The sequence below is a fragment of the Euleptes europaea genome, chromosome 21, assembly GCF_029931775.1.
Source record: "Euleptes europaea isolate rEulEur1 chromosome 21, rEulEur1.hap1, whole genome shotgun sequence".
Classification (NCBI taxonomy): Eukaryota; Metazoa; Chordata; class Lepidosauria; order Squamata; family Sphaerodactylidae; genus Euleptes; species Euleptes europaea.
This window is the reverse complement of record NC_079332.1, coordinates 9945491-9961593: the sequence shown is the minus strand read 5'-3', so window position 1 is coordinate 9961593 and position 16103 is coordinate 9945491. Positions and strand designations below refer to the sequence as shown.

Below are 16103 nucleotides of genomic sequence, written 5' to 3'. Positions count from 1 at the left end.
CTGGGTGACCTTGGGCAAGTCACAGCTCTGTTAGAGCTCTCTCAGCCCCACCTACCTGTGGGGAGGGGAAGGGAAGGTGATTGTGAGCCGATTTGAGTCTCCCTTAAGTGGTGGAGAAAGTCGGCATATAAAAACCAACTCTTCTTCTAGATAGTTATATTTATGATATCACCACCATTAATGATATTATAGTTAATTTGATCAATGGCAAAGAATATCATTCATATCATGATTATTTATTAATTATTCTATGATGGACGTTTTAATGGTATTAACCTTAGTAATGTTAACATTATTATTGTTACGCTTCGCTTCATATTGTCTTGCCCCCGTTTCACCTCCTTGCTGTATTGTTTCAGACGGAACAATGACCACCTTTCCATTTGCTGGGCTTCTCCTCCTCTTTGTGGTTGGCTATGGGTCATCCGAGAACTCCAGTACCTCGAGAGGGTGTGGACTGGATCTTCTTCCACAGTACATTTACCTTTGTGACCTGGATGCTATCTGGGGGATAGTAGTGGAAGCTGTGGCTGGGGCCGGAGTGCTGACAACGTTTTTGCTGATGCTGATCTTGCTGGTGAGGTTGCCTTTCATCAAGGAAAAAGAGAAGAAGAGTCCTCTGGGGGTGCATTTCCTCTTCCTTTTCGGGACCTTGGGACTTTTTGGCTTGGCGTTTGCATTCATAATCCAGGAAGACGAGACGATATGCGCGGCCCGCCGGTTTCTGTGGGGGGTCCTCTTCGCACTGTGCTTCTCATGCTTGCTCGCTCAGGCCTGGAGGCTACGGAAACTAGTGCGGCATGGCAAAAGCCCATCTGGATGGCAGCTGGCCGGCGTGGCTGTCTGTCTTGCCCTGGTCCAAGTCATTATTGCTACTGAGTGGCTGATACTGACCATTGTGAGAGATGGGAAATTGGCGTGCAGCTACGAGCCGATGGATTTTGCGATGGCTTCCATCTACGTCATGTTTTTGATGGTGGTAACCATGGGTTTTTCTTTCTTCACGGTATGCGGAAAGTTTAAGAAGTGGAAGAAGAATGGAGTATGCCTCATTATTGCCAGCTTTTTCTCAATTCTCATTTGGGTCGCTTGGCTGACAATGTATCTGTACGGCAACAAGGAATTGGGGAGAAGAGACCAATGGCGTGACCCTACGCTTGCAATAGCCCTGGTGTCCAGTGGCTGGGTATTTGTGATCTTTCACACTATCCCAGAGGTCCACTGCTCCATTCTTCCATCTCAACAAGAAAACACACCGAATTATTTTGACACTTCACAACCGCGCATGCGCGAGACAGCTTTTGAGGACGACCTTCAGCTTCCTCGGAGCTACATGGAAAATAAAGCCTTTTCAATGGATGAACACAACGCAGGTAAGGTTTTTTGGTCACTCCAGTGGCACTCTCCGGTTTTGCTTTTTGAGACAAAGACGAGGAGAGACGAGAGTGTCCTTGTTTGGTAGTAAAATAGGCTAAAATGGGGGCAGAGACTTTATGTGCACGGTGTAGTGGTTGGGAGTGGTGGACTCTAATCTGGTGAACCGGGTTGGTTTCTGCACTCCTACACATGAAGCCAGATGGGTGACCTTGGGCTAGCCACAGTTTGCTCTGAACTCTCTCAGCCCCACCTCCCTCACAGGGTGTCTGTTGTGGGGAGGGGAGGGGAAGGCGATTGTAAGCTGTTTTGATTCTTCCTTAAGTGGTAGAGAAAGTCGGCATACAAAAAACAGCTCTTCTTCATGCTGTGCATTAAAAAAACCTTATGAGGGGGTTTATAATAAAACATTAAAAATACACTATTATAATCTGACAAGGTTAACAGCGGCTGTACACGACTGTTGTTCCTGGCTGCTGCTTGGTGAAAGGGAGCTTGTTTTCTTTGTGTCTCCATCTGTAAAATGACTTGCCCGTATTAGAATGAGGGCAGGAGGGACCAGTGGACAGCGGTCTAGGCAGGGTGACCGAAGGGCCCTTATTCACTTTTCCTCCCTTCTGCAGAATGCCCGGCTTCTGATGAAGTCTAAGAAGCTGGCCTGGCCAGGCAGGCTAGGAGGGGAAGGGCATCTGACGAGGTGTGAGTCATGCATCCCCAGGGTCACAAAAGATGCTGCCAAAATAAATCCATTAGTCTCTGAGGTACCACAAAATTATTTTATCTAGGGTTGCCAGGTGCCCACTGGTGGCGGGCAAACCCCTGGCAATTGCCCCCTCTGTCCGCTGACCACCTGAGGGTCAGCGGGCAAATGTGCATGCACGCGTGCATACCGCACGTGTCACTTCCGGTTTAGAACCGGAAGTGTTGCCTCGCGAGAGGCCTTATATCTCTTAGTTTGAGTGGTAAAGGGAGGGACCTGGCAACCCTATTTTTATCTTTTCCAGTACTGTCACTCCTGGGGCAGGGTTACGGCTTTTAAGAAGGTAGCTCTCGCTTTGGGTTACAAGGCCTGCCCCGGAAGCCCAATGAACAACGGAACTGATGGATTAAAATGAGCAGTCCGCAGCAGTTCTGCCTGAAATGGATGTTGCTGGCAGCCCTGGCCTCCCCAGGAACAACCCTCCGTGACTTGGCCCTAATAACATTTGAAAGTTGTTGCAAAGGACATGAGTCTCCTTCTGTAGAGTGTAAGGAAGTATGTAAGGAAGTAGCTCAGTGGTAGAGCATTTGCTTGGCATGCAGAAGGTCCCAGGTTCAATCCCCGGCATCTCCAGTTAAAGGGACCAGGCAAGTAGGTGATATGAAAGACCCCCTGCCTGAGATCCTGGAGAGCCGCTGCCAGTCTGAGTAGACAATACTGGCTTTGATGGACCAAGGGTCTGATTCAGTATAAGGCAGCATCATGTGTTCATGTTCTACTTCTGAATGTGTTAAGCTGAAGAGGCAAATTCTTAAAATCCTCAGAAGTGGACAGTTGGTGGAGATTCTGTGATCTAACCAGAATGACATAATTGAAATGTGTATGTATTTTTGCAGTTGTGAAGCTGCCTTAGGGGTGTGGGGTGGGTGGGGAGTAGAGTGCTAATGGAGAGATGTAAAACAAAATAATATATTTTTTCTCATTTGCCTCGCTGTTGTCGTATGTGAGAGAGCAGCCATCTCAACGCACTGGTTTTGTAACATAGCTGACTAAGGTTTTGTGAAAAAATACATGGTGGCTGGATGGCAGGGAGTTTGGAGCGACCGCTGAGGAAATGAGTTTATCTCGGGCAGATGATCAAATAAACAACCCGCGGATCCCATGAGTCTGAAAATGTGACTGAATGCTGGTTCATTCGGAGGTTGCCTTGGCACAGTTGGATGGTTTTTGTCTTTCAGAAATGCGTCTGGAGCTTAATATTAACCACTGTCCACAAAATCAAGTATAAAGGGAGAAGGGCTCTTGGGGAGAACCCCTGCCAAAGGTGGAGTCCTTCTGCAGCTTTGTGGTAAAATGCGGCAACCGTTCTTGCTGCTTCCTTCTCCCCCACATGTTATGAAGTGTTGGTCTTCTAATTATTGTTGTGTACTACTTCATAAAGGAGCCCCATGGTGCAGAGTGGTAAGCTGCAGTACTGCAGCCCAAGCTCTGCTCACGACCTGAGTTCGATCCCGACAGAAGTTGGTTTCAGGTAGCCAGCTCAAGGTTGACTCAGCCTTCCATCCTTCCAAGGTCGGTAAAATGAGTACCCAGCTTGTTGGGGGTAAAGTGTAGATGACTGGGGAAGGCGATGGCAAACCACCCTTTAAACAAAGTCTGCCTAGTAAACGTCGGGATGTGATGTCACCCCATGGGTCAGGAATGACCCGGTGCTTGCACAGGGGACTACCTTTACTACTTCATTTTAACGGACACAAAACTTTACATCGGTGGCCTTCAGCCCGTAAGTTGCTGGGGCCCTCGAGGGTGGGTCCCAACCCCCTGTGAACCATTCCTTTCCAACCGTTCATCTGCTGCTTTTCGGAAAGTCCCTGCTGTGACTGTGTGTGTGTGGAGAGAGGAGCATGAGCGCCGCATCTCCCGTTTCTCTTTGCATACCACTTGGCAGGACAGTCAGGCGAGGTCACTCAATGGTGAAGATTTCTCCGTGGCTCTGACCTTTGGCTTGTTCCTCACTATTATATACTTCTTGGTGTCTAGATTACATTTCCTGTCCCTGACTCCCTCGGTCTTTTGCTCACAGGCCTAGACTTGACCCAAGTGAGGTCATACCTCTGGGTCCCTAAGATGCCCTGTCATGTGTTTGTAAAGCAATAATCATAAAGAGGAATGAAGGTACTAAGATGTCCAATAAACAAACCTCTGTCAAGTAGTACCTTCTATCTGGGAGTATAACTTGTTAATAACTTATAACAAATCTCTTTAAATGAAATTACCCATATTCAGGTTGCTAATTCAGCAGGGATGCCCATAGCCACACCTTTCACCCGTACATAGTAATCTTCTTGAAATCTAAAATAATTATTTTCTACTGCAATACCAAACAAACTTAATAGAAAACGAGTCGGTGGTTCATTCTTGTCTCTGTTATCTAACACATTCTCAATTATAAGCCAGGCTTCACTATGGGGAATATTTGTATATAGTGCATTGACGTTTAAAGTCATCAGGACTGCATTCTTAGGAATCTTAGTGCCTTCTTTTTTAACTATGATTCAAGAAGAATATGGGTAATTACATTTAAAGAGATATGTTATAAATTATCAACAAGTTATACTCCCAGATAGAAGGTACTACTTGACAGAGAGGTGTTTGTAAAGCGGCAATCTTCAAGATTTCCAGACCCAGGAAACACTGAGCTGCAGAGTCCGATGTTTATGTTGCCAGCCGTCAAGTGTGGTACTTTACAGAGTAACAGACAAAATGGCAGGAGTTTGCCGTCTAAAATCTGCCCTGCAGCGTAGCAAGAGGCACAGGAAGAAGTTGGAAGCACAGATAATAGGAGAAGAATATGTTTTCGTTGTAGTTATACTTGCTTTGGCTTAGTTTCAGTATTGGATTGGAGGTAACGGTGCACATGTGTTTTGAGGTGGGATTTGGACTTCGGCACAAGGTTTCATGGAAAGAGCAGTTTTGAGGAGGGATTTGATGCAAGAGAGAAGTGGTATCAAAAAGGTTGTTCTGCTTGCTCTTGCTGACCCTGCTAGTCATAAAGGCAGGGTTGCCTACCAAATCAAAAGTTTCAAAGACTTTTGAAGGCAGGAATAAGAACTGTTTGATGAGGATGTGATGCTCCATTCTAAGAGATGCCTTTTTATAGTGTAAAGGTAAGGGTGTCAAACATACGGCCCACGGGCCGGATCTAGCACCTTGAGAGCTCTTATCCGGCCCGCAAAGCAGCCCCCCCCCCCAGCATGCTGTAGTGGTTAAGAGTGGTGGTTTGGAGCAGTGGACTGTGATCTGGAGAACCAGGTTTGATTCCCCACTCCTCCAAATGAGCAGCGGAGGCTAATCTGGTGAACCGAGTTGGTTTCCCCACTCCTGCACATGAAGCCAGCTGGGTGACCTTGGGCTAGTCACAGTTTGCTCCGAACTCTCTCAGCCCCACCTCCCTCACAGGGTGTCTGTTGTGGGGAGGGGAAGGGAAGATAATTGTAAGCCAGTTTGATTCTTCTTTAAGTGGTAGAGAAAGTTGGCATATATAAACCAACTCTTCTTTTTCTTCTCGATCTGGGCTGTCGAGGCATGGCCCAGCCCAACCAAGTGACATTTATGTCATATCCGGCCCTCGTAGCAAAGGAGTTTGACACCCATGGCATGAGGGATGCCCATCGTTTCTCCTGAGATGGTCTCCTTCTTTGGCATAATCTTGCTTTCCACAGGCAGAGCAGTGGATTAAGGACAGCACATAGCCCTGGGCTGCCCATGGTTAATTTGTGTCCACTGCCCAACTGTATCCCAAATTAAACGTTAATGCCAAATTTCAGCTCACGAGTGACTAACAATCAAGACACGTTTCTGGGAACTGACCGCATTAGGGATCATTTTCCCCAAGGCAGCCAATCAGATTACAAGCAGGAATTCAGTGAGCGGTGGTGGCAGAAGAGCTCCACAAAGATTATTCACTGTTCACCTGCACTGAACCCATTGGAGGGGTTATTTATTTAGACTGTCAGAGCAGTATTCCTCTGTTTCTCTCCATCTGCTTCTGATAATTTGGAAGGCAACTTAGCTCCACAACATTTCAGTTTCCCGCCCCCCCCCCCCAGTAGCTAGACTAACAGTACATTCCTAAGCGGCATCAGCCACTTCTAAAACCACTCACTTCAGTGGATTTAGAAGGATAAAGCACTGCTTAGGGCTGCGTTAAGAGCCCCGTGGCGCAGAGTGGCGAGCTGCAGTACTGCAGTCAAAAGCTCTGCTCACGACCTGAGTTCAATCCCGACGGTTTCAGGTAGCCGGCTCAAGGTTGACTCAGCCTTCCATCCTTCCAAGGTCGGTCAAATGAGGACCCAGCTTGCTGGGGGTAAAGGGAAGACGACCTGGGAAGGCACTGGCAAACCACCCCGTAAACAAAATCTGTCTAGTCAACGTCAGGATTGACGTCACCCCATGGGTCAGGAATGACCCGGTGCTTGCACAGGGGGCCTTTACCTTTTAAAAGGAAATGGGCCCCATGGCACAGAGTGGTAAGATGCGGTACTGCAGTCAAAAGCTCTGCTCATGATCGAGTTCGATCCTGACGGAAGTCGGTTTCAGGTAGCCGGCTCAAGGTCGACTCAGCCTTCCATCCTTCCGAGGTCGGTCAAATGAGTACTCAGCTTGCTGGGGGTAAAGGGGAGATGACTGGGGAAGGCACTGGCAAACGACCCCATAAACAAAGTCTGCCTAGAAAACGTCGGGATGTGACGTCACTCCATGGGTCAGGAATGACCCGGTGCTTGCACAGGAGACCTTTACCTTTAGGGGTGCATTGCAGGTCTGTTGTTGTTGGGTTTTTTTGCCATCAAGTCGCAGCTGACTTATGGCGACCCCATAGTTTTTTCAAGGCAAGAGACCTTTGGAGGTGCTTTGCCATTGCCGACCTCCACGTCACCCCCCTGGTTCCTTGGAGGTCTCCCTTCCAAATACTTGCCAGGGCCAAGGCTGAGCGTGTGTGACTGGCCCAAGGTCACCCAGCAAGCTTCCATGGTAGAGTGGGGATTCGAACCTGGGTTACCCAGGTCCTAGGTCCTAGTCCGATGCCTTAACCACTACACCACACTAGCTCTGGATCTGTGTGCACTCCCTGTATATAGATTGATGCTTCGTTTCCCACCCCCCTCCTCCTCGGCTCTCATCAAACTTCTAAATTAGTTTCAAACAATTGTTTATTACGGTCCTTTGACCAAACATACAATATTTACAGGAACATTGCCCCACCCAGAGGGGCAGTATAAAACAATACATTTTAATTAAAACACTATACAAAATGTTACCCTCGTTAAAACACCTGGTCAACAATACGACTTAAGCAATCGCTCCACTCTACAACTTTTCATTCCTGTTTACATTTAGGTTTCCTATGATTAACTACTATTCTACAAAGCCTGGCCACTAACCTTGTTACCTGAGAAAATTCATCCTTAAGAAGGATGTCAACTCTAACAGCTTCAGGATAACCAGTGTTCTTTCTTAAAAGAGGGCCAAGAATCTTCTCCCTGTCCTCCTGATAGTAGCTAGTTTTTCAAACAATTTGATTTCAAATACTGACTCCGTATTTACCCAGCTGTAAAGAAGAGACCCTGAGTCTGTTTACTGGAAGTAACTCTGTCCTGCATTTCCTCCAAGGTACTTGGGATAGCATACACGTCCCCCCCTTCCCTGTTTAACAACAGCCCTGTGAGATAGGATAGGCTGAGAAAGACTGGCTGCAGCCTATAGTCATCCAGCAACCTTCCTGGGCTCTGTGAGGATTTGAGCCCAGGTCTCCCAGCTCCTAGTCCAACTCTCTGACCATTACACCACATAGGTATTCATGCTACCTTGTTTGCACGGTTTCCAATGTTGATTTCATCAGGACTTTTTTTTCCCTAAGAAAGCAAATAAAGAAGCACAGTTTAAACGAGGCTACATTTGAAAGAAGGGGACAAGCCTCGTTGTTTGCAAGGGGCGTGTTTTAATTTTCGAACATAAAGGTTTTAGCTTGGGATCCTCAGAGCTGATTCATGAACAGGAAGTCCGTGAGCAAGTTAGGATGAATCGCGGGCATACACTGGCTGGGTGTTTACTGCCCTTTCAGTTGCAAACGCAGGTTTGCCATGGTGTCAGTTGCTTCTAGGCTGGGTAGCAGCCGCCGTATGAATATTGTATGTTTAGAAGATTCATGATAAATATTTGCAAGCTGAAGACGGACCGTCAGACGGGATGAAATAGTGTTAGAAACTTAGGGAAGGAAAGGGCTCTTTGGAAGATTAGTTGAGGGCCTACCATGGCAGCTTTAACTCCATCCATACCATAAGATGCTGACGTTGATCACTTTACATGATGCTCTTGTGATATAGTTTAAGCTGAGCTCATCTATACCCAGCTTGCTGGGGGTAAAGGGAAGAGGACTGGGGAAGGCACTGGCAACCCACCCCATAAACAAAGTCTGCCTAGTAAACGTTGGGATGTGACATCAGCCGCATGGGTCAGGAATGACCTGGTGCTTGCACAGGACCTTTACCTTTTACATCTATACATACAACCCCCACTGTATACTGAATCCACCTGCTGCTCTATCAAGCTTATTATTGTCTACAGAGACTGGCAGCAGTGCTCCAGGATCTCAGGTGGGAGCTTTTTCACAACACCTACAAGCAGTTCCTTCCAACTGGAGATGCTGGGAATTGAACCTGGGACTTTCTGCTTTCAGAGCAAGAGCTCTCACCTTGACGTGTGGCCCCTAGTTCCTATCTAGGAATTCTAGTGTAGAATCACAGAATCATAGAGTTGGAAGGGGCCAGACAGGTCACCTAGTCCAACCCCCAGCTCAATGCAGGATCAGCCTGGAGCATCCCTGACAAGTGTTATCCAGTTGCTGCTTGAAGAGTGCCAGTGGGGGCGGGGAGCTCACCATCTCCCTAGGCAGCCAATTCCACTATCGAACAACTTTTACTGTAAAAAATGTTTTCCTAATATCCAGACGGTACCTTTCCGCCCATAATTTATACCCATTACTGCAAGTCCTGACAGGAAGCTGATAGGAAGAAACTAGATTCCTTTGAAATGTGGTGTTGGAGGAGAGTGTTACGGATACCCTGGACCCCCCAAAAAAACAAATCAGTGGGTTATAGATCAAATCAAGCCTGAACTGATCCTAGAAGCTAAAATGACTAAACTGAGGCTATCGTATTTTGGCCACATTATGAGAAGACAAGAGACACTGGAAAAGACAGTCATGCTAGGAAAAGTTGAGGGCAGCAGGAAAAGAGGAAGACCCAACAAGAGATGGATTGACTCGATAAAGGAAGCCACAGCCCTCAATTTGCAAGATCTGAGCAAGGCTGTCAAAGATAGGACACTTTGGAGGACATTGATTCATAGGGTCGCCAGGGGTCGGAAGCGATTTGATGGCACTTCCAAGTCCTAACCTCTGCTTCCAACAGGTACAGCTCCCTCCCCTCCTCTAAGCAACAGTCTTTCAAATACTTAAAGAGAGCAATCATGTGTCAGAATAGATTCCCTGATTAATATTTTTTACAATGCCCATGCATGCTCAGTGAGACATTCGCTTGCTTGCCAGAATGCAAAATTCTCTTTTTTTTCTGTTTCCCCCTTCTCTTTCTCCCCACCCCACCCCCGAACACAGCTTTACGAACTGCAGGATTTCGCAACGGCAGCTTGGGGAGCCGTCCAAGCGCCCCCTTCAGAAGCAACGTCTACCAGCCCACTGAGATGGCAGTTGTCTTGAACGGTGGGACTGTAAGTATCAAAATGTGATGGTAGAAGAAAATGCCTTTGGGAGGGGGTGAATGCACCCCCCCCTCTGCTTTCGACTCAGAACTTTACTCCAGTGGATGCGTGCTCATAATGGGGTGGGTGGGGGGTGGGGGTCTGGGCAGCAAGGAACGTATGCAGTGCTTCATTTTTAAGATACCTTGTTTCCCAAACTTATGGACTTGACTTTGGCCATTAAGGGGGTGGGGAGGGATGACATTCAGGTTGCTTTTTGTGGGATTGGTCTGAGCAAAGCAATTAAAAATAATAAAGCTGACCATAAATAATGCCCGCTATACAAGCAAGTTGACACGAAGACGCTTTGGATTTTTAACTTTGCAACATTCTTCTGGTCCAGCATCGCCCTAAGAAAAGGGAGATGCTGACCTGCGCACTAAATAAAGTGCTTATTTTGGGCTGGATTCTAGCTGGTAGCGGGCACGAGCTGCCTCTCAGTGGCGAAGCATTAGATGCTGGATGTTAATCGACAGCCAGAGTGGTTTAAAGGCAGATCGAGAGCCAAACAGCCTCCTTAAATCTCATTTGCATCATGTGCATTTAAACGCACCTGAGGAACTGTGTAGAATGCTTTGTGCTTGCTCCTGGTTGCCGACAAAAAAGAGAATGCTCATCCCCCCACTTCTTTTGATTTCCATGCATACATACCCAACTGCTTAAAAGGCTGCTCCTAAGCCGGCTTCCACCCCTCATGCAAGCTGGGCTTCCGTTCCTTTAAACCAACAGCCAATTCCATCCTTTTGGAAAGCATAAAATGAGCCTGATCTGATCAAAGCTCTCTCTTAGCCGGATCCAGCCCCTGGGAGGGCAACGTCACCCTGACTGTGTCTGACAAGATTGCCACAAATGTAATAGCTGTTTGGGAGCCTCTCCTAGGGTGGGAATAAGGCTTGCTTCCAGCCAGTGGTGAAGTTAGGAAATTTTAGGACCCATAAGTCCTCTAGGAACTGCACTGCGTAGGGGGAAAGAAGCGGAGGAGTAAAAATGGAGGTGGGTCAAATGGAGTTTGCCCATCTCTAGCTACAGCCTCACCCTACCTCTACCTAACGAGCAGGTGCTAGTGTGGTTCCCCAGCGAGGTGGTAACCTGTGTCAGGGCTGTACCACTTCCTACACGAGGAGGTGGGGAATATCTGTATTCTGCTACTGTGTGATGCAGTTGCATCTCTGGGAATGAAACGACAGTCGATGCCTTTATGGTGCGGGCTCAGCCATAGCGTCGCTGGCCTTTTCTCTCCCCCGCCCCCACTCTCCAACCTGGTTCTTCGTGTACCGTTTTTACTAGTGGAGAAATGCTAGCAAAGGACAAAGCAATGCAAAATGCCACCCCGACAAAACCCCATCCAGGAGATTGGGACATCCTGGATCCAATAGCTTGTTTTACTTAAAAAAAAACAAAAAACAAATTTGAACACCGTTGAACTGATAAACTAACCACAAAAGCAAAAGCTCTGCAGTGAAATATAAGCTGAAACTAAATTTAAAAATAGGTGGTAGATAGATAGATAGATAATTTTTATTACAGTCAACGACCAGCACAATAAAAATAGGTGTAAAAAGGTAAAGGTAGACCCCTGTGCAAGCACCTGGTCATTACTGACCAATGGGGTGACGTCACATCCCGACGTTTACTAGGCAGACTATGTTTATGGGGCAGTTTGCCATTGCCTTCCCCAGTCATATTCCCTTTACCCCCAGCAAGCTGGGTACTCATTTTACTGACCTCGGAAGGATGAAAGGCTGAGTCAACCTTGAGCTGGCTACCTGAAACCGACTTCTGTCGGGATCGAACTCAGGTTGCAAGCAGGGCTTTTGACTGCAGTAGTGCAGCTTATCCCTCTGTGCCGCGGGGCTCTAAAAATAGGTGTAGGCACACTTAAAAAAACAACACCAAGAAAAGGGGACACAGTGTCCTGAAATGGCAAGGCAGCTTTTTGGCCACCCCCTGACCTGGTTCATGTACCTTTTTTTACCAATGGAGAAGGGGCACAACTTGTCAGCCTTTGGAGAATGGCGTCGCGGGACGGCTTCACCGCAGTTTGCCCGTGTAGGACTGCAGCTTCCACTGGCTGCGATCCAGGTGCCGGGAGGCACCCATTGTATGGATCGGCAGTGCAGTTCTTTTAAGTCGATGCGGGGGTGTGTGTGTGTGAAGTCACACTGAAAGCACCCCCGAGCAGATAAACGAACAGTTGCACGATTTGTTTCTGTAGGACATGACCACAGTGTTGTGCGTTTGTCTAAGTAATGTCGCTGCTTCTTCTTTCTTTTTTCTTCTTTTTATTAAAAAAGTGATTTCTGAATAATTTGGAATACTTAGTTTTGGGTTTATTCTTATTTCCAGATTCCAACGGCTCCACCAAGTTACACTGGAAGACATCTTTGGTGAAAAAGCTTTCTAGGCTTTAGAGGATGAGAGAGAATGATTAACAGATTTTTATATCCTGGCAGTGTGTCTTTATGAGGGAGGAGCCGATGCTAGCAAAGGACAAAGCAACGCAAAACGCCACCCCAATGAAACCCCATCCAGGAGCTTGGGACGTCCTGGATCCGATAACCTGTTTTATTAAAAAACCAAAAAAACCCAAAATGGATCACTGCTGAATTGATAAGCTAACCACAAAAGCAAAACCTCTGCAGTGAAATATAAGCTGAAACTAAATTTAAAAATAGGTATAGGCACACTTCTAAAAAAAAAGAGAGAGAGAGAGAAGGGGACACAGTGTCCTGAAATGGCAAGAGAGTTTTTGGCTGAAGCCAGCGTGCAAGGCAAACCGGTTGCTTTGGAAAGGAAAACGACATACGTTAAGTCAATGTCCTTATTGAAACTTAATCCACATTGCCATAAGAGATTGCCCTCGCAGGGTGCCTGTTTTACTTTTGTCAGTCTTCTGTGATCACTTTGAAAGGTCCACAGTCATTCCTCTAGAATGCAGCTCGACTGTCCTTTAGGATCCGCAAGGAACCTTTGATTGCAAACTCACCCCGGAGGAAAGGGGGGGTATTTTTATACGCCACATACTTAGCGGGTTTCTAAGACAAGCTATACAAGGGCAGGGGGTGGTGCCTGCTTGTCAGAAGCACTAAACTGTTAAAAAGAAATACCGGGTGACCCATTCAGGTCTCCAGCCATGGTAGGCTTTCTTTTATTTCTCAGAAGTGGCTACAGGAAGTCACCCACTAATCTGTGTGCATATGGGGTGGGGCAGTAGTGACTCCTCTCGCACGCAGGGTGCTGTCAAGAGCCGGTGTAAGCTACAGAGCTTGACGTTGTACAGACCAAGACAACGTAGTTCATGCACATGACGATGCAGGCGCTGTCTCCAGGCCCCGCCGCTTGGAGTTCAAGGACATCTATTGTACATTTAATAGGATCTCTCTCACACACACGCAAACGTGTACACAGTTGCAACAGGAAGACGGGAGACTAAAGCAAGGAAAGGCGAGGGGCTTCTCTGGAGGGCACTCAAAATCTGCAAGGTCAGATTCTCCCCTCTCCCACCACATCTTCCTTCCCTCCCACCCCCACCCCCCAGCTAAACACTGAAGCTTCATGGACTGCAAATGGTTTGTTAATTTTATTGCATTTTATTGCGTGTTCAATTTACGGAGCCTTTTTATTTCGTTTGGGATTATTTTTCTTTTGGTTATTGGGGGAAAGAAGTTTTCCTTTTTTCTTTCCAGAGGGCACCATGTTCTCACTGCCTTTTTTTCATATTTCCATGGTTTTAGTGGTGTTCGGCAAAAGCATTGCTTCGTTTATTTAGTACTGAAATGCATACTGGACATGCGAGTCCACCATGACATCCTCAGTGCTGGCCACCATCACACTCCGCTTTCCTACAGACTAAAAGCAATCGAGGTTGGTTGGTTTCTCGTGAAGGGGACATCAGATGACAAAGCCAGTAGCAAGATGGATCTTTTCTTTGCGTTTGCTCTGGTATAAATACATTTCTGCATTTGAATGACTGGTAAAAAGATATACACAAGCAACAATAAATAGCTCAGGAGCTTCAATAAAGTAAAACTACCAGCTACATCTTGCGGGAGGAAAAGAAACGATTTTTTTGGGGGGGGGGGAACGCCTCTTCACATACCTCGTTTCTGTTACTGGGTAGACCTGACCCTGCGCTGCTCCAGATGCAGATTGAGTGTGTGTGCATGAGGCACATTGAAAGGAAACTATTCCCAGCCTTTAAAAAACTGGCATGTCTGGGAGAAGGTCCGGCTGGAAACAGTCTCTGGGATGTGTGGAGAAGGATTCTAGCCCAATTCCTGCCAGCTTCCTCTGGGAAAAGAATCGTTTGTTCGGGAAAGATGTTCCATCGCATGACTCCCCCTACAATCTGGTACAGGCTAAGGCGCAGATTTACCATCTCAACGAGACCATGTAGGTTGCCACACAGACACTAGAATGGTCTACCTGGACAAGAAATAGTTCCAGAGAGCAGCTGTGTGAATTTGTCCCAGCAAAAACAAACAGAGGTCTTGTGCCACCTTTGTGTGTGTAAAGTGCCGTCAAGTCTCAGCCGACTTATGGCGACCCCTTTTTGAGTTTTCATAACAAGAGACTAACAGAGGTGGTTTGCCAGTGCCTTCCTCTGCATAGCAGCCCTGGTATTCCTTGGTGGTCTCCCATCCAAATACTAACCAGGGCTGACCCTGCTTAGCTTCTGAGATCTGACGAAATCAGGCTAGCCTGGGCCATCCAGGTCAGGGCTGTGCCACCTTTAAGGAGTTTTTATCCTAGCATAAACATTTGTGGGGACTCTAGCCTAGATCAGAAACCTATGCAAGAATAAAAGCATGTTAGTTGTTAAGGCGTCACAATACTCTTATTTATTTTGGCAGAGCAAGGGGTGAGAGATCAGGTTGAATGTGATATCCCCTTTGGCGTTCTAACAATATCTGTTGCCACTCTTACCACGATCATCTTAGTAAGGTTTTTTTTTTAATTCTTTAAATTCTGTTAGTAGGTAAATAGCAATAATTTTCTGTTGTGCATCATCACATGAACCAAGTTGCTTCCTGAGAGATAACTCTGACCAAGACGAACAAACTGCATAAATGTTTTCTCAAAAAAAATGTTCATTACACTTCAAATCAACGGGAAGTTGATTGACTAAGGAGAGACACATGGTAAAGGCGAGGTATTTCCTATTGTCCACCAATATAAACCTTCCTGTTTAAAATGAAGGCTTGATTTTAAAAAAATGAATAGATTATTGTGATGAAGAAAGTTGGGTAAACCAGAACTCAGAAAATATTACATTCGGCACAAAAAATCTTGGTCAGCGCTTTCCTGTATAAGAGTGTGAATTTTTTTTAAAAGCAGAACTGCGGTTTGGAAAATGGGGTTTTTGAAATGTGCAAGATGATCGTGATATAAATGGCAGAACAGTTTAACGTTAGCAAAACTCTGGGGAAAATACACAGGGTTTTTTGGTTAATTTGGGGGGGTCTGTTTTTTTTAAAAGGAGGTCATTCAGAAATGTATAAAGATGTTTAATTTTTCTTTTCTAGACAAGGGGTTTAGCAATCCTGCTCCCCATTAAGCCAAGGACATTTTGGGATCTTAAAGACAGGGCTGGATCCTGCAAACACAGGAATTCCATTAACCACTCATGTGAACCTGGCCTACGCTACATAGTGGTTGGGGAAGTGTGTGGATTTTAAACTATAAAAAGGGATTCATATACCTATATATATATATATCTATAGTCCCCCCAGCGACTTTTGAACCATTCATTTTTTGTTTTGTCAGTCTGTGGTTTGTGATGTCGGATGCCACCCCAAACGATGTACGATTGGAAATACAAAAGGCACTTTGGTGTTTAAGTTATATATATTTTTTGTTAATGTAACAAAGGTGTGTATACTTTTTTGCCTTTTCTGAAAGTAATTTAGAATGTAGGGCGTCTGGTGAGCAAAAAAACAACTCCACAACAGTAAGCACAAAATTATGTCAGGATCCAGTTTCACGGTAAAACTCACTTTGGTAAGCATAAAAGCTACTATGTTCTCCATCGTTGCCAACTTAATAATGCTGTTACAATAGGAAACAATGAAGTGCTTAAGCACCTTGGAACTTTGTTAACATAAGAGTTTTGTAGATGAGATAAGCAGTTTCCCCCTTGAGAGCCGGGTGCAAAAGAGCCGGGACTACAGGCAACCCATCAGAACCTGTGCCTATGCAAAGTTGACGTGAGGGT

The 16103-nt window shown here is 46.2% G+C and overlaps 1 protein-coding gene across 1 annotated transcript; it reads left to right on the top strand.

The window, feature by feature from the left end:
- Window positions 1-367: 367 nt before the first annotated feature.
- Window positions 368-12322, top strand: GPRC5B (G protein-coupled receptor class C group 5 member B). The gene is made up of 3 exons (XM_056866245.1): window positions 368-1373; window positions 9747-9859; window positions 12236-12322. Exons 1-3 carry the CDS (start codon window positions 368-370, stop codon window positions 12278-12280), a joined length of 1164 nt encoding a protein of 387 aa, XP_056722223.1. The 3' UTR covers window positions 12281-12322.
- Window positions 12323-16103: the final 3781 nt, after the last annotated feature.